The sequence below is a fragment of the Eucyclogobius newberryi genome, unplaced genomic scaffold (assembly GCF_026437365.1).
Source record: "Eucyclogobius newberryi isolate DKJ021-1_F unplaced genomic scaffold, fEucNew1.0.hap1 SCAF_6, whole genome shotgun sequence".
In the NCBI taxonomy this organism is placed as follows: domain Eukaryota; kingdom Metazoa; phylum Chordata; class Actinopteri; order Gobiiformes; family Gobiidae; genus Eucyclogobius; species Eucyclogobius newberryi.
Genome location: NW_027316278.1, coordinates 15,465,051 through 15,484,062, shown reverse-complemented (window position 1 = coordinate 15,484,062; position 19,012 = coordinate 15,465,051). Strand labels below are relative to the sequence as shown.

The window sequence follows — 19,012 nt, the reverse complement described above, 5'->3', positions numbered from 1 at the left end:
TTTGGCTGACTGCAGTGAAGGCGGACCATTACCTTCCCATTACAGACTCAGACTAAAGCCCTTTGTGTACTGTGAGATCCGGCAGTCAGGAGCAATGGCCGTGGCAAACTTTCAGTATATAACTCGAATGAGCAGTGGATTCAAGGTCTACATTTTAGAGGGTAAGTTATTTTTATCATTCATTCTACTGTGTGTATTTGAAAGTACCAACACTGTTTGTATGGGTAACATTGTTCTAAAGTTGGTTGTATTTAGATTTTTTTGTTCAAATATGCTCATATATTTAAAAGACGATCCTTTGAACTATTATATTCCTTAGCTGTAGTCTTCAAGTTCATATCTGAAATGCCAAAACTATTATGTACTGATAATATGTATTTGTGATATATTTATAATTTGTTTCCATGTCATATTATTAACTGAGAGCATATGTTATTGTGAGTCTAAATTTATTTGTGGCAGAAATCTGATAAGCAACATGGTAGAAGGTCAGGTAGTGTATTACTTGCTGCTAATAAGGAAGAAATAACTATGCCTGGGGCAGTAGAAAATCAGCATAGGTGTGGTTATAGTACCTGCCCCCTCCCTCTGCCACAATGGCACTCTCTCTGAAGCGCTCAGACACAGGTGTCGGACTGTGAAGCTGAATAGGAATGTGTATTGTGTGTTTATTTGAGAATAGTGGCTCTTTTGAATAAAAAAGGACATGCCTCATTCAAACACAAATGTGTTTCACCGGTGTGTGTATGTTAATGACAAGAGGCACATTTGTAGAGCAATTTGAATATAGTAAGTTTTGTGAGAAACCCTTTGAATGGCAACATTTCATGTTTCCATGTAAATTATTCACTGTTTCAAGGCACTAAACTGTTAATTGTTATTGTTTAATGCATGTGGGTGATTCATGTGAGTGATTACATGTATTTACACTGCCACAGAGAAAAGGAAATGCTTGAAAAATATATTTAGAAGCTGAATTACTAAATCTAAAAATAATTAATAGATTAACATATTAAAATATATGATGGATATTATTACAGTATTTTGTGTGTATTTCTATCACGCGTGTCTTTCCACAGATTACAGTTGGCTGTAATGCTCCTTGCCATTTGATTACAATTTAGGTGATAAAATGGCTGATAAAATGACGCAAATAATCGATTGCTTCATTGTCTAGGTTTGGTGTGAACATCAGCCACAAAAACAACTCTTACCGTTAACACTGAATCAGCTGTCCCATTTTGCAACCCTCACTGATCTGGTAAATCAAGTTCCACAGCTTAACGAAGTTCATAATTAACGGTGACAAATGTGATTCCCATGAAAACTAGTCAAGCACAATAGTTTTCACAGATCAAAACAAGCAGTTAGCTGTCAGTACATGTCAGTCAATATTATGGCCATATCAATTGATCATTCAAAACAGCACAGCTTTGGATATAATAGTGTATTTTCCTGGCATGTTTCAACTGTGCCATATGAGCAAAATTAAAAGTTCTATTTTTACTTGTTTTACAGGCCAGCCACATCATAGAAGCGAAGACCGATTCAGGCACATCCAAACTGAACCACAAAGAGCTCCAAGTGGGACTCCTCTGAAACGCAAGCGCAGTTTTGAGCGAGGGCTGACCCTAGAGGAAAGGTAGGCACACTTTATTTTGTAGTGTGTTTTGTGATGGGTAATAATTATTTCTGACCAACTGTTTATTTGTTATCTGTTAATAGAAGAGAGCTGGCCCTGAGCAGAAGTATTGCCAAAGCAGCGGAACGAGAGGCACAAGTAGCATCTGCATCAAACAGTCCACAAAGTCCAACGTCCTTTTGGAGTCCAGCTTCCAGCCCCATCAGCCCTGTACCTCCCCATGTCTACTATGCACCCATCATGGACGAACCACTTGCACTGATCAAAAAACCCAGAAAAGATCCAGAAATTACACAGGAGAAGCCCAAAAGTACCAATCAAATCCAGGTACTTTGAACACTCATAGTATAACTGTCCCATCTGTACAAAGAGAGCAAGTGCAGGCCTAAGCTTGTCCTAGCAATGCAATCCAGCCGGATTCAGGTAGAAAATGTGAGCAATGGAGGGAGGAATGCGATCAACAAGACCAAACATACAACTCTGCCTTTGACCTGTGTCTGTGTAGGGGGCAACAAAACCAGTTTAATCACTTTACCATGCACACAACTATAGCCATTTAAATGTATAGCATGTCTCAGAACTGAAGATTAATTGGACTTTTCAGTCAGTGTCCTACAGAATGCAATGTTTTATTCAAATAAATGTGATGTTAACAAGAACCTTTGTTTGAATACCTAGATGCGGCCCTCTGTGATAACCTGTGCGTCCTCTTTAAGAAGCCCAACCTGCAGGCCTGACATCCACAAGCCAATGTTGTCAGGTCAGTGTGTATTTACTAGACAGCCTCTCCCTTTGAGGGATATGTACACAGACATACGCTCACTTCTACTGACTCATCAATGACAGTAAAGTGTGTAACTCACATTTGTCATACAAACCTTTCTCCAGCAGCTTCCCAGAGCCCGTGTGATCGTGTGGTGGACGAGCATTTCCAGAGAAGCTTGGGGAAACGGTATCAGAAAGTGTCCCAATCCCAGCAGCAGCAGCTCTCCATCAGCATTTCCGTGGACGACCATTTCGCCAAAGCCCTTGGAGACAAGTGGCAGCAGATCAAATGCAAATCTTCGTCCTGTTCCTCCACACCTCCCAGCAGCCCCAGCGTCACCCACTCACCCACATACAGCAGCCCGTACCAGAGTCACAGAGAGCCCACAAGCTCCAACCGCTGGTCCATTCACTAAAGCAGACAAGGACAAAATACTTTGTGACTCTTAACATTTCAATGCAACTCTAATTGTCAAGTAATGGCATTCTCTCCGATAACGTTCAGTGAAGTACCATCACCTGGATAAATGGTGGTGTCATGAGGTACATTATTATCTGGGGAGCCAAAAGAAAAGTCAAGAAAACATCAGAAGTGGTACATTTCAGTTTTGTTATTTTTATATTTTCACAATACTGGTACTCACTGAATGCACCAGAAATTTCAATGTTACAATTTTGCCATTTAATGTGTGTGTGAATTCCTCAGTTTGTGCGGTTGAGTCTGGCAAAATCCTTTACACTTATTGTATATTTTTTTACATTTCTACTGTGGGAGTGACACAGATTTGTTGTACTGTTCATTATTTATAAACTGGGGAATCTTCCTAAACATGTGCAGTGTAAAAAGGGTACTGTAAACACAATGTAGTAGGCTACATACAAAATAAAAAAAAAATCTTACTAGTTTGTTGATGGTTTTTCAATCCAAACCTAAATAAAGCTGCCAAAAGTGCTGAAACAAAAAACAAAAACATTATAAACCTTTTGAAGGTCATACACTCTTGTACCACACATAAAAATATGACCACGTTTCACTGGTGAGTCTTTTGGTGTCTGGGATTTGTCCGGTGCATCTGAAGTTAAGAAAATATTGTGCATGAGCAACACTTTTCACTTCCCGGTAATTTGTGGGAATGTGGGCTACAGGTTTGAGCAGGCACCAGGCCCTGTGTTCTGACATTCCTGTCTCCTGAGAAAATGACTGTAAGATCCTACAGATCCTGTTTGGCAAGGGATTGGAGGGAGGGAAGAGGGAAAGCAAGGGTTGGGCTAATATGGGCCCGAGCATGAGAACTAGTCAAGCATTTCAGTTACTTATTTGCATGCCCTATCATGTCTAACTTTAAATATAAAAGAACACACAAAAATCCCACACTTTAAATTATGACAATAGAAAATATAGAACATATTTATTGACATTGTGGAGGTTTTTTAACATATATATGTGTGTGTATATATATATATATATATATATATATATATATATTAAACAAAACTAAAAATTATAATTAAGATAATTACATCAGGGTCTACACTACAACAAAATTGTAAACTGCTGTAAGCAGGTTTACCGTAGAACAACTTTATATTGACTTATTGATGTAGGTGAACACATTTACAGTCAAGTCAATATGAGTAATACCATTATAAAGAGACAAGATCGCCTTGTGTTGACATCAAACAAATGTTTCAACAAGCCCGTGCATACAGCATAACCGATTAAACTGCTGAATCAAATTTTCCCTCCGTGAAACTGGTATTTCCACATGTATGAAGTGTATTCATCATCCACTCACACAGTGCAACCTGAACAGGGGCACCAATGCCACCTAGAGGCCCTTGGGTGAGCCTTGTAAATAGCAGCCATTGTCAAAAACAGTCTCAGGTTGCGCTCCGAACACCGGCAGGTAAAATCACAGATCCAGAGGCGATGTGAGTGCTCATACTTGGCATACCAAAGGACACAGGACAAAGTGTTTCTTAAGTTTACAGGGAAAAGGTTACCTCAGTCCACAGATATTGGACATTTCTCACCAACGTAGAAATTGTGGGTTTATCAGAAAAAACAAGATACAATCAAACTAGGAAACAATTCTATGACAGGAAAAGCAATAATAATTCAGGACAAAAATGGGATTAAACCATCTGTAAATATCTGGATTTTATCAGCAAAATACATCTCAGAAACGGAACCACCCCAGTTTGAGAACCACTGACTTTTGCTCTGACATAGTATTATAACAGTTGTGATACTGGGAATACTATGGCGGTGTATTCCCACATGGTAACTTAACAAATGGCCTTTGTTATACAAGTATAGCAGATAATAATGACAACAAGCTCGGAGAGTAAACAACATTTAACTTGCTGCGCAGTGGCAGTTATAATTAAGTGCATCAGAAGGTGCAACGTTCTGGGAAAGTGTTTCCAGTTGGTCTGATTCTTCAAAAGATAAATCCCCATAAATAAACAAAGAAGCGCTTTGTAAATGATTACTCTACTCCTTTAATCTCCTGAGAACGGGATTGCACTAAACAAGTATCTTGTATTGAAAAAAATGTGCAACAACCGTTCTTAAGTTAAACAATAGAAAGCAGTTCAAAGTGAGTAAATTGTAATTACTTTGCCAAACCAAAGTGTATTGTGTCTTGTGTTAAGAGATCTGGTTTAAATGAAGAGAATCTTGGCTAAGATTTTAACTGTGCCATAACTGCCTTGGATAAGTCGTAGGAGAAATAAATCAATTTATGCTCCAAGTTCTTCATCGTTGCCTTAGTTTGGAGTAATTATAGAGTCAAAATGTTCCACAAAGGTTGCATTTAATAGACAACTAAATACTGTGCCGTGTGTAAGACTGAAGGACTAGAGGCAAGAACTAATTAATGAGTACACAGGAGGAAGTGATCAGCACATTTGGGAGCACTGTAGCATTTAGGAAAGAGGACAATTGTGCTGACTTTGACTGCAGCACCAGTTTCTCAGTAAAATCACAACTAATGGGTTGATAAGTAACATCACCTGTTGCTTCACTTTCCGCAGAGCAATGCATTGTCTGAGAAATGTGTTAGGACAAACACTTTAAATTAGGTGAAACAGTTTCTGTGCAAAGACTAGTGCATAGACAAATAAATAACTATTTGTAAAAACATGTTTAAACTTTAATTCAAGCAATGATCTAATAGGCTGAATCTTCCAAGCAGTGGGTTTGGAAATGTAAATCCAGTGTATTTTTGTTTTTTGCTGTTGTTTTAAGTGAATAAGCTACATTTTCAGGTAGATATAGGCCCAAATGTGTCATGCGCATTTACATTTGATCTGTTTGGGGCAAATGGAAAGAAGCGCGTTTATAAATATGGCCACTAGATGGTGCCAACGTGATGACCATTGATTCGCGGTCAGATCCTGGTCTAATTAAGGTCCTTTACATTAGCATAAGATAAAAGTACAAATAACAAATTTGTATGTTTAATGTTGGTTGGTACATGAAGGCTATTGTTAGCCTTGTTGTCAGTTTTTGCAATCTTTAAAAATAGACAACCAATCATTGTTTCACTGTGGGCCCAATTTAGTGAATTTGGGGGATTTTCCTTCCAGCCATAATAACATAGGCTACTATAATTACCCATGTGTCAACAAACAAGCTAAACATTAGCCTTAGCAGCAGCAGCAGTCTCATGACCGAAGTGGAAAGGCGTGTACCAAAGCGGCCTGATATATAAAGCGTGGACTCACCAAAGCCTCCAAAGTCACAGTCTGGCCTGTGTCCGCTGCGGCAGAACGTTTCATTTGCACAGATCTGGACAAGTGCAGCTTCTCTACAAACTCGGACCTCTGCTGTGACCCACGTGAGTACAAACTACCTCTTATAGTCTGTTTTGTCTCCTGTCCCTTTGGTTCAGCTATTGTTATCAGACATCAAATGTTAATTATGCAAGACTTTAAGAAGATTAACATACCGCTATTTTCTATACTGAGTGAGTTATTATTTTCAGCTCTGAGACTGCTTTGAAGTTTAAGTGGATTTATTTCTGATTTGGAAGAATTAGGTCAACTAGAGGTAGAGTTTGTGTCGGCAATTATGTAACATGTTTTAACCAAAACACAAACACTGGTTTAACATAGTAGGTTACACAAACTATACTGAGAGGACAAAGATGTGTGGATAATATATTAACTAAAGAAGGGATCTATTATCTGTTCATTTGGACAATGTCCCTGTCTACTGACTTTGACATCTTACACAAGTTAAACCTTTTTATAAATGATATCATATCTGTGGCATTACCTAAACAGTGCGACTCTTAAATGCACTTCCCTGCACTAAATCATATGTAACTGCAGTGCCTGTCACTTTGTGTTAGGAAATATGACTTTATCTACATAGTTGTAATAAATCTTGACGTGACATTTCTAATCACAATTACGGTTTCTCCTTTTTTTTTTAACAGCATTCATCAATAAAGCCATTGAACCATGGATACCGTTCCAGCCATTATACTTTGTAAAGTTATGATGAAGTCCACACATGAACTATGTTTATCCACGTAGCATCACACCTACATTAAGCAGTTGCACTTTCATTTTTAATTATTTTTTCATATATTCTTTTGCTATTTATTCATACATACGAAATACCTCATAGTATTTAAAACATTTCCTGGATTCTAAATTAAACTACTGTATAAAGATGGATATGACTACATTAGCAGCCTTTGCCACCGCCACAACTGTAGCACTGGCCACACAGGACATGTCCGGCTACATGTGGCTGTTGATACTGGGCTTCATCATTGCGTTTGTCCTGGCCTTTTCTGTTGGAGCCAACGATGTGGCAAACTCCTTTGGGACGGCAGTGGGCTCTGGTGTGGTCACGCTGAGGCAGGCCTGTATCCTGGCCACCATCTTTGAGACTGTGGGCTCAGTGCTGCTGGGGGCCAAAGTCAGCGAGACCATCCGCAAAGGCATTATAGATGTCCAAATGTACAACGGCTCTGAACATGTGTTGATGGCAGGATCTGTCAGTGCGATGTTTGGTAAGTGTATTTGTACTGTTCAAAAGGACAGTTACGTAGTGGTCTTGCTCATGTTTTTGCCCCACAGGCTCGGCTGTGTGGCAGCTGACGGCATCTTTCCTGAAGCTCCCCATCTCTGGAACACACTGCATTGTTGGAGCCACAATTGGTTTCTCCATGGTGGCCAGAGGTCATCAAGGGGTCAAATGGATGGAGCTGCTCCGGATTGGTAAATATACTAATAACACTAACATAAATATTTGGCTTTTTCAGAGTAACTTTAGAAAATCCTTTTTGTTGTTCACTTTCTTCCCAGTGGCCTCCTGGTTCCTGTCGCCTGTACTTTCAGGCATTATGTCAGCCATACTCTTCTATTTTGTTCGTAAATTTATTCTGAATAAAGTAAGGCCCTAGATTTGTTTGTTTTTATCTGAATAAGATATGATAGTGTTTCTGACTGAACACACGCTCGTGTTGTCAGGAGGATCCTGTTCCCAATGGCCTCAGAGCCCTGCCTATCTTCTACGCTATCACTATGGGCGTCAACCTCTTCTCCATCATGTTTACAGGCGCACCACGTGAGTATCACCAGATACTCTTTCTGTTTCTGTTGTCAACGCCTAACTTAAAGAAGTCAAGAAATGTTAGACTTCGTCTGGTGTATCTAAAACAGTCATAGGAGCAGGTTTGTTAAATCAACAGTAAAATGTTTAAGTCAACAGTAACATGTTTATTCAAACCGCGTAAGACGACCGCGTCGTCAGAGTTGTGTAAAAGGCAGACAAAGTTGCATAGGTAAAGTGTGTTTTAAGTAACAGACTGTTCCTCTTGTGGAATTTATCACTGCTCCACAAGCTTGATCTGTTGGTCACTATCAGAGAGGAGCAATGTGTACTTGCACTGATACTGATGAACCAACTGAACCGAAAGCACATTTTGATATGATTTTGGTCACATGAGGTTATCTTAAACGACAGCTACCAAATGAATTTATGTCATCACTTTTCCTCTTTAACAACACAACATTATAGTTAATTGTATAACCAGTCGCATATTTGTATTTACTTCTCTTTTTATGTTCAGTGCTGGGTTTTGACAGATTCCCTTGGTGGGGAACCCCTTGTATTTCACTGGGCTTTGCCGTTGTTACTGCTCTCATAGTCTGGTTTGTGGTGTGTCCACGGCTCAAGAAGAAAATAAGACGTAAGTGCTGTATTGTTTTTGTTAAAATGAATATTTAAATAGCAAAACTGTTTTTTAACTCTTTTTTTAAAGGATTTTTTGGCCCTTAAACTTTATCAGACAGGATAGTTTTAGCGTGAAAGGGGGTTGAGAGAAGGAGGACATGTAGTAAATTGTCAGACACTGGGACCGGCTAAATGGAGCCTGGCATGTGTGCTTCCGCCTCAACCACTCCACCACCAGGCAACACTTATTGAACACATCTAAACATACAACTTTCGCATTAGTTTGCTTCCCCTATTGACAAACTCAACTGGCACTTTTAACTGTTTACTTACTATTTACCTAAATGATTATTGTGTAACATCAAGTTAAATAGCATTTTTGTATTTTAAAGCGATTTACTGCATAACTGAAAGTGGTATTAATCATTTTGAGAGGAGTCGGATGAATGGTAGTTTTTGCTGGTGGTATAGATGTCTAATGTGAGTATTTTTTAGGAGAGACAGCGGCTGCTCCCTGTGAGACTCCGCTGATGGAGAAGAGTCCCGGTGATACGGTGGAACTTCCCGTACCTCCTCCTAAAACACCACCGGCTGAAAGTGAGAAAGTCGCATTCAAACTGGGCGGTTCTGAAGAGACAGATTTGGACCATACTGACATGGAGACTAAGGATTCAGATCTCAGCAATGGTGAGTATCAATCACACTTTCAATGATGGAAAATAACATTACACTTTTACAAAGACAGGCCTTTTTCATTCCTTGTTTACATATACCTGTATATATTGTCAATGATTTATGTAAAAATAACAATTTCTAAGGCACAACTATTTGTATCTATAACTTTTATTGTAGTATCAGTTTTAATTGTCTGATTTATTGTTGTAGAAAATAACACTACAAAATACTAAGTTACTGTTATTAAGTAGATTTATTTAGTAATTTTAGTTTTTTGAGTAGATTCTTAAACCTGTACTTGTGTACTGTACCTGTAAGTATAATCTTATTTACTTTTAAAATCATAGTCCATCGAGTCCCAATCGTCTTTATCCAGAGGTGTCTCACTGCGGTATTTACTCCTCTACAAACACAACACTGCGTCGCCTGCTCTGATTTCCTTTAGCTCTGAACAATTTGTTAAATCGATCAAGTTTTGTAACAAAGGCTGATCCATAATTCCGCTAAAATTGCACTTTAGTAAAGGTAAAAGGTAAGAATGAAAAATATTACTCAAAGTAGCATTTTGGCAGCAGTACTTGTAGTTGAGTATGTTTTTAGCCATGCAGCTGTATTTTAACAGCCCATGATTCTTTCCCCTATAGACCATAAACATTTCAAGAAACTCAAATTTAGTCATCAACCCTGGTCGTTTTAAGAGGGCCTGTGCCAGGTCCCCTCGAATGGACAATCCAATTTTCACTAAAATGGTCAACTTTCAACAGTCAACTTTTCAATAGTGTTCAAAATGAGGCAACAATGAAACAAGAACCAGCACATCTGTGTTTATAATCACTGCAGGGTGTTATACTGAATATAAGTCTGTTCAGAACAACAAAGTAAACAGTAATGGTAGTGGCGGGCACAGCGTTGTTAAAGGACTTAAATACCATGTGAGCACCCCCTTAGACTCCCCCCAAAGCGAGTCTGGAGCTGCCACTCTTATTTTGGATTTAATACTCTATGACAAGTTTACATTTGAGTAATTGAACTCATCAGTATTTCTTTTTTGATATCTCATTCGTATAATTTTTATCACAGTTTTTCTGATATCTTACATTCTGCGTACATGAGGGATAAGGCACAGGACTTGCTGTGCGAGCACAGTATAATATTTGTGAAACTGATAAAAAATTAACTGGAGATCAAACGATGGAGGAGATGATTTGTGTTTATTTTTGACCATGGTGTTTTTTATGTTTTGATACTGTGGTATTATTGGACATTGGTGATGTTTTGAGTAGCTCCCCCTGTTTTTCCTATGGGAGTAACCAACTAACTAACCAACCAACCAACCAACCACATAACTAACCAACTACATAACAAACAAACAAAGAAATTAATCAACCAACCAACTTACTTACTAACAAACTAACTAACCAACCAACCAACCAACCAACCACATAACTAAATAACCAACAAACTAACCAACTACATAACAAACCAATTAACCAACCAACTTACTAACTAATCAACCAACTTACTAACCAACCAACCAACCAACCAACCAACCATCTAACTAATTATAACTTACTAGCAAATTAACCAACTAACCAACCAACTTACTAATTAACCAGCCAAGTAATTAACTACACAACCAACTAACAAACCAACTACATAAGTAGCTAACCAATTAACCAACATACTAACCAACTAACCAATAAATTAACTAACCTAGAAACCAACCCACTAACTAATTAACAAACTAACCAACCAACCAACCAACCAACCAACCAATTAACTAACTAACTAACTAACTAAACAAATACATAAATAATAAACAAGAGAAAGTGTTTATTATTATGGCAGATGATACTTTTTTAATACAGTTCTGAGGCTGGAGAGAAGTCTTTTTTTATTATCATTTGTAGAATCAAAGAAAAAAGAAGAATACATTCTAAAATGTTGCATATATTTGTTATAAAGACTTGAAATGATTTGTTATTACTCTGATGAATAATGGAGAGTGCATTATGGTCTACTTCATTTTGGCTCCATCCAGTCATTTTGAACATTTTAAAGGGTCGACAGGAGCAGTAGTAATAGTTATTGTTATTGTGTACTATTGCAGTACTGTTAGTAGGATCCTGGTAGTCTGCTACTCTAATGTGCATATAACTGATGAGAATAGAGTGTTTATTATTATTATTATTACTAGCTGTTTTTTTATTTTTATATTATTTATTTATTTTTATTTTTATAGGAGTTTTTGTTTATAAGAGTTTTTGTTTATAAGAGTTCTTCTATTGAGAGTGTTTTTTAAACTTCCTATAAGTTATCTGTTCTTTTCCTCTGTATCTACCTGCGTTGCAACAATGAAATTTTCCCCATGTGTGGACAATAAAGGAATATCTTATCTTATCTTAATGTATGTCATCTTTAGGGCTGAATGGCTCGCTTGGCTCCATGGTGCTCACTGACCCTCACAGCGGCCGCTCTCACTCCATCCACAAAGACTCCGGACTCTACAAAGACCTGCTCCACAAACTGCACAAGGCCAAAGTGGGCGAGTGCATCGGGGACAGCGACACGGAGGAGCGGCCCATGCGACGCAACAACAGCTACACCTCCTACACGATGGCCCTTTACGGCATCCAGGGGGACCCCAAGAGCAAGGACGCAGTGGACGGAACGTTACAGAGGAGATCCAGGGTGGACAGTTACAGCAGCTACTCCTCATCAGTGACCACAGGCAGCGTCGCCGGGGATGTGGCTGTGGAGACGGGGAAAGAGCCCGCGGAGGAGGACGAGGACGAGCTGGAGATAGACCAACCTGCCGTTTCTCAGCTTTTTCGGTTTCTACAAGTGCTGACGGCTTGCTTTGGGTCCTTTGCCCACGGAGGGAATGATGTCAGGTCAGTCAGTCTCTTATGGTCGGCATCCAGAATTTTGAAGGAAGCGTATGTTGTCACAACAACAATCACAAGTGAGCCTGTTTTGCCAGTGCTTTAACCTGCAGAACACACACACAAGCGCTGATTCGTGATTGGTGCAGGTGCCGGGGTTTAGGTAGTGACACATAGGTTTAAACCAACTGGATTTCAGGTTTTGGAACTGGAAACACAAATGAGAGGCTGACAAATGAGGCTCATTCTGTTTTTTGATTGGATAATGGTCTTGAGAACCAACATAACATAAAGACTTGGCCAGTATTCCCAATGTTCTTGCAATTGAGAATAAATCAGCATTGCATCTGGTTATCTGTAAAAGCTATATTTGATTTGAACATGTTTACTTCATATTCGGAGATACAGATAAGTCAAAATCTTACATACAGTTCCTTCAACTGATATGGTGTTTGGTATGAGTACTGTGAAAATCCTTAATCCAAAGAGACTTACCCTGTCTGTCTGTTATCTTATGTTTAGTAATGCAATCGGACCACTGGTAGCTCTGTGGCTTCTCTATGAGAGTGGTTCTGTGGTGTCCAATAGCCCCACACCCATCTGGCTGCTCTTATATGGAGCAGTGGGAATCTGCACAGGGCTGTGGCTTTTGGGGCGACGAGTGATTCAGACCCTGGGAAAGGACCTGACCCCAATCACACCTTCAAGGTTTGTTTTCTTGATTGTGGTTTATGCTTATGCTTACGGCTAATAAAAGTAATTCTGATTCTAATTCTGATGGTTGAATTTTACACATGTTTTTGATTAATCTGATTAAATTATTCTGAATATTAGGTGTGACTTCTCTGTTAACATAGTGTTATTTGTCTTCTTTCAGTGGTTTCAGCATTGAACTTGCTTCAGCTTTAACTGTTGTTTTGGCATCAAACATTGGTCTTCCTGTGAGCACAACGCATTGCAAGGTAAACTTAAGGTTAAGGTTAAATGAGTTCTTCTAACATAAGCTTATTAAGTTCTTCTAAAATAAGATTATTAAGTTCTTCTTTTGGTTCTGCATATAACTGTGTCTTTCATTGTATAGTGTATGGTTAAATATGTCTTTAAATGTGTAATTGCCGGACTAAATAAAGCAGTTGCCTGGCAGTTAATCACAGGCGTGTGTTTACAGGTGGGATCCGTGGTGGCTGTGGGATGGCTGCGCTCCAGGAAGTCAGTGGACTGGCATCTTTTCAGGAATATTTTTATTGCGTGGTTTGTCACTGTTCCCATATCAGGACTTATCAGTGCCGCCATCATGGCTCTCTTCATATACATTATCCTGTGAAAAATAGTCTTTTTGTTACTACACTAAAAAATATATGTATATTGACTGATTCTTTCAATCTTGTGTTTGGACGTTTATTTTAGTTTTCACATTATAAAACAATTTGCCATTTAAAGTATTATAATTGATATTTTTTTGTGATTTTGTACATATTTTCTAATGAAAATGAATGATTTCACTGTATTTCACTGTATTTCAATTTGAAATTGTTTTATATTTTAAACTTAATCCGCTCTAAGGCAGCAATTAGCAACTGGGCTGCGATACCTGGATTTGAATAATAAACAGTTTGGGATCAAAGAGCATCTTGCTATTGATTATGATACACCAGTAGAGGGCGCTGCAGTCCAAGTTATAACTACCTCACTGACTCATTATAAAGATTGTATCATTTGCCAGTTTTGCCCTTGAACTTATTGCCATAAAATACTTCTTTTAAAAATCAATATAGAAAATCTGGCTTGAAGCCTTGTGAATAAAACATTTTACTGATTATATTTTCAATGTTTATGCTTAGAAAAAAAATCTTTTGTTATTGCCAAACATTTGTCTGTGACGTATGGATACACAGTAAATGTAGCCAATACAGAAAGTAAATACAAGTTTTCATCTTATCCTTTACTTAGACAAGTGTAATGAGTAGTGCTGGACAGCAGGTGGTGCTGGTGTTCGGTTGATAGGTACTTTTATGGATTGATCACACAAACGTCAGTCTTTGTTTGAATTTGTCAAGGACACCTCTGTTATGTGTTACTAATTGTGAACATTTTCAACATAAAACATTTGCTTCAAACGTGAACGTGACCCATTAACCATGACAGGAAGCCGTACCTCTTTTTTTTTATTTGAGCTTTAACTTGAAAATCTACCGGGAAAGTGCCTTTCCTTCGTCACATTGACGGTGTGGGGGACGTCCCTATCATAGGATCCTTACAGGTGCGCTTGGACGTCCGTGCGTAATTGTGAGCAACAAGAAATGCGCATTTACTCCACAAATGCATGATGTAAGCATCACAGAGAAAAGTGCGCAACTACAACTGGTCATCTATGCATCCTGTTCAGTTGAACCGTGAAACTAGGGCATGCATTCACTTTAACCGCGGACCAACAAGCTGATGTGGTCGCAGCACCACACACGGGAATAAAAACGACGTTTCGGCGCCAACATCGGACCACTCGAGCTACAAGAGGTGTGTATGAAAATACTTCATGTGTTAAACTTAAACCAAAGGCTGGTAAACATCGCACATGTGTCTTTAAAGACGTGCGCCGTGTTTTTCAGCCTTTGAGTCTGAAAATGCAGCGTTTACCTGGCAGATGTGTACGACCACCGCTGCAGCCCACAGGTCTGTGCCGCCAGCTCCGCTCTCAACCATCAATACTGATGAAAATAGTGGCAGAGAAAACACAATGCTAAATATTGTTTTCTCTTAATATTAGTTGAATCTTTCCAGATTTCTGATGTATTTTCATAATGTTTTGATTAAATCTCTAGTAGTCAATTCAACGTCAACTTGTGCATGTATAACCCACTAAGATTAAACTAAAAGGCCTAGGGAGAATTAGGAAGACTATCTTCTGTCACTTGTGGATTGTCTTTTATGACACTTGTTTTTGTCATTGTTGTGTCTAGGTCCTACAGCTCTAGTTTAATTTGATCTTCAGCAGAGGAGAAGAAAGCCCCTTCCATCTTCACTGTGCTTTGACCCAGCCTGTCAAAATGCCCTTTTACAACAGTATGAGATAACTGAGGACTCCAACCGTAAGAAGCTGACAGAAGCTTTTTGTTTGCCGTTACAACATGTATCAGAGTGAGAGCTGATTGAAGTTGCGGTGGTGTAGTAGGCCAGGACTAAGCCAGCAGCTGAAGCATAAACACCACTCACAACAGTGAAGATGGCTCGTCCCGGATCAGGGCTCAACGGACTGGGCTACCCCCCTCAAAACCTGGCCCGTGTGGTGGTCTGGGAGTGGCTGAATGAACACGGGCGCTGGAGACCCTACAGTGCCGCCGTGTGCCACCACATCGAGAACGTTTTGAAGGGGGACGCCAGGGGGACGGTGGTGCTGGGACAGGTGGATGCGCAGCTCTCCCCGTACATCATTGACCTGCAGTCCATGCACCAGTTTCGACAAGACACGGGTAAGAATGGCCTGAGATGAAAATGTACATGAAAGTGCACAAGAGGACAAGCGTGCTCGGCAAAAGTGAAGGATCAAACGGCAATGATCAGTAATGTTTCTCTTTATTAATCTACTCTCATCTCCATTATCTTACATTGGTAATAGTATTAGCATAGAAACAACATTGAGACATTCATTTACATCTCTACGCAGATTATTTTTAATGAACGATACGTTTTTAATCAAGCTTCACAAGTGACACCAAATCTGTCAGAAATTTGGACTAGCTTTTATTTTGGCCGCTTGTCAAGTCCTGGGCTATATTTTGACTTTCCTCTTTCAGTAACGATGTAGAACTGGCGCACATGATTAACAGGGTTGCGGGGCCGTGCAAATGATTCATCGTTTATTCATACAGTAGTGCGTTGCTGCAGACGCTGGTGAGCCGTGACCTTGCCAAAGGTCACTCTGTTTAAGAGGACGCGCATTCATCACACCAGCGACCGCCCACTTTAGCAGTGATTTTAGCGTATATTACATTGCTTCTTGTTTGGCAGCATTACTTCAGTTGTTGTCCCACAAAGTAACAAGTGATGTGTTTGATGACTACAGTTTTATAAATGATGTGTTGTTTGTCTCTCCCCTTTTCCAGCACCATCATTAGTCCTTATGGCTTGGCTTTGTATTTAATTATAACGTAATCTGATACAGCCTCGTTTAAAGCTTCAATAAGTCTGAGATTATATTTGAAAATTGTCTTCTATTTGCTATTCCAGGTTGTGGCTGTGCTTTTGTATAATTTCTCACATCTGTGTTGAACTCACCTGCTGCCCTCCTGTTTGAGGCAGACATGTGTGGGAGGTTTAAACATCTGCCGGTCCAAATTCTCCATCTGAAATGGAGCTGGAGGAACTCTTTGAATACGAAGATGCTTTGATCGTGAGAGTACAATTTAGTCGTTATTATGTCAGAGATTACATGTAGAGAGCACTTGCGTTTGACCCCGCCCTGCTTTGCTTGGAGTCGTGTTCTTCGCATCATCTTTTGTTGTCGACAGGTTTATTGCTTTTATTGCTCATAATTGAATTGTGTGTAATGATATTGGTGGTGTGTGGTTTCTTGATTCTGGACCGGCACTTGACTGGGCGACAGGTGCGGAGGAGGAGACGACTTCAGAAAGACTCCCGCACACTGTCTCGCTCTTGATTCATTTGTTCGTCTCAAGACGACATTTCGGGCCTAATTGTGAATTAGTCTTGTTTTAATTCTGAAATTCGTTTTGCATCATGTTTTTGTTAATATAGCTACAAAAAATGTATAGTAACATGGAATTAAAAGAAGACTTGATCCAAAGCAACTTAATAATGGAAACGATACACAATAACAGGACAATAACAAGTCAAAATACAACTCTTGAGTAACACAATGACGAGAGAACACTGTTATAAAAAGGGAATGGTCAAGTAAGTATAGCTTGCAAAACTCCTTTTAACCTTAAAGATATACGAAAAAATGCTTCTTACGACAGAATATTACCATTTTGCTGTCCTCCATTTTGTAACAGTTATTGTGGGACAAATCTACCTCAGAATTGGTTTTGATATGTGGTACACTGAAGCGGCAAAACAATACAGTTGTGCTTGGCTGAGTTTCTGCTGTTTTGAGTTTCCTCTGAGCGCCACATGTGTCTGGATGTGTCTGACTGAGATGAGCCACTGAGCTGTGTGTCCTGTCTTGTGTGGCTCTTGTGTGGCTCTTGTGTGGCTCTTGTGTGGCTCCAGTGTGGCTCCAGTGTGGCTCCAGTGTGGCTCCAGTGTGGCTCCAGTGTGGCTCCTGTGTGGCTCCTGTGTGGCTCCTGTGTGGCTCCTGTGTGGCTCCTGTGTGGCTCCTGTGTGGCTCGGGTGTCCTGTCCTGTCCTGTCTGGTCCATCCTGTCCTGTCTGTCGTGTGTGTGTCCTGTGTGTCCTGTCCTGTGTGTGTGTGTGTCCTGTCCTGTGTGTCCTGTCCGTCCTGTCCTGTCCGTCCTGTCTTGTGTGTCCTGTCTTGTGTGTCCTGTCTTGTGTGGCCCTTGTGTGGCCCTTGTGTGGCCCTTGTGTGGCCCTTGTGTGGCCCTTGTGTGGCCCTTGTGTGGCCCTTGTGTGGCCCTTGTGTGGCCCTTGTGTCTCTGGATAAACTCCCCATACTGTACATTCAATATTCAATTACTTTGCCGCCCACTTCTCAGTTTGGCCAAATCAGGTAAGTGTCAGGCTGATATTTTGGGAAAGGCGGATGCTTTATTAACGGTTTTATCAATGTTGCTGTTCATTTTAGAGATGGGTAAATCAGGCGATAGATTGAGGCTAATATTGGTAAAATGTCCGGTAAATATTTTTCAACAGATTTCTTTCTGTCTAATGGAAAGTGAAGAGCAATGAAGCTAAAGAGCTGTTTGTTTCCACAGTAATACAAATTCTAACTATTTATATTGCATGGGATAAAGTAATCACAACTTTATGTCAATGTGAATTTAAAAATATAGACATAAATATTGGCTAATGTTTTATTGGTATAGTCTGAAATAATCCATATTGAATTAGATATTTGTTTAAATATTGTGCAGCTGTAGTTTAGGCTGTTCGTTGTATCTTTTTATTTTAAGTTTTGACATTTTTGTTTCTAACAAGTAGTAACTGATGTTTGTCATTTGGAAAAAGATTTCCTTTGGAGTTGAAAATAAACTCCAGTGACTTGTCCACTGTGGTGCAGTTCAGTATGTGTTTACTGTAGTATCTTGTTTATCCTGTTGTTTAGGAGAACCCTCCTTTTCTACGTGTGGCTTTGGGAGGGGCCCCAGTGGGACTTGAGCCATGCACAACTATATGACAGCATCTTAACGGCTCCCTCTAATCATTGTAGAATGACGACAGCAAACGCACCACAGACACTGCACCAAAGCTCTTTCAGCCCAACACATGTGCATTTAGTTACTTGGCGTTCATAAACTTCAAATACATCTTCTGCTAAGGCGTGTATTGTGGAAACGGCCTAGGAGCTTATGTAATGTGCCTTCCATTATAACGGGCACACTTGGAAAATATGAGCGATGAAGACTTTTTAAAAAATCATGATTTTTGCATCTTTGCATAGAATATTAACAAAACATAATGATTGTATGTGATATTTGATGTTGTGTTAACTCTGTGCAGCACTTTGAAGACCTTATATTGGTAAACATGTGCTATAGTAATAAAGTTGGTTGGATAAAACACAACACAGCTTAATAAAACAGAAAAAGTCAAACCTACTCTTAATTTATTCCACTGTCATACATTTTGTTTTTGTTTTTAGTAAACCAGAATTTAACCTAAAGATGTCAGACAGAAGTCCTCTGGGCTCCAAGAGGCTTTGTCCATTCTG

At 39.5% G+C, this 19,012-nt stretch overlaps 3 protein-coding genes across 5 annotated transcripts in view; all 3 read left to right on the top strand.

The window, feature by feature from the left end:
• Nucleotides 1–2,991, top strand: vgll4l (vestigial like 4 like). Of its 2 annotated transcripts, none has more exons than XM_072433653.1 (5): nt 1–161; nt 1,519–1,642; nt 1,726–1,969; nt 2,321–2,402; nt 2,534–2,991. In XM_072433653.1, exons 1-5 carry the CDS (start codon nt 95–97, stop codon nt 2,821–2,823), a joined length of 807 nt encoding a protein of 268 aa, XP_072289754.1. In that variant the 5' UTR covers nt 1–94; the 3' UTR covers nt 2,824–2,991. The 2 variants fall into 2 exon arrangements, with proteins under 2 accessions (XP_072289754.1, XP_072289753.1); XM_072433652.1 differs by having other exon boundaries at nt 2,531–2,991.
• A 3,167-nt stretch (nt 2,992–6,158) lies between these two features.
• slc20a1a (solute carrier family 20 member 1a) lies at nt 6,159–13,792 on the top strand. The gene is made up of 11 exons (XM_072434021.1): nt 6,159–6,252; nt 6,856–7,440; nt 7,508–7,648; nt 7,736–7,821; nt 7,901–7,997; nt 8,503–8,622; nt 9,102–9,293; nt 11,704–12,175; nt 12,689–12,874; nt 13,044–13,128; nt 13,335–13,792. Exons 2-11 carry the CDS (start codon nt 7,095–7,097, stop codon nt 13,488–13,490), a joined length of 1,881 nt encoding a protein of 626 aa, XP_072290122.1. The 5' UTR covers nt 6,159–6,252; nt 6,856–7,094; the 3' UTR covers nt 13,491–13,792.
• Nucleotides 13,793–14,397: 605 nt separating this feature from the next.
• dtx1 (deltex 1, E3 ubiquitin ligase) overlaps nt 14,398–19,012 on the top strand; it is a 37,252-nt gene continuing 32,637 nt past the window's right edge. For both annotated transcript variants that reach the window (XM_072434020.1, XM_072434019.1), the window contains exons 1-3: nt 14,398–14,680; nt 14,773–14,836; nt 15,124–15,633. In XM_072434020.1, the coding sequence (XP_072290121.1) occupies nt 15,387–15,633 (247 nt within the window). In that variant the 5' untranslated portion in view covers nt 14,398–14,680; nt 14,773–14,836; nt 15,124–15,386. The remainder of the gene's footprint in view (nt 14,681–14,772; nt 14,837–15,123; nt 15,634–19,012) is intronic.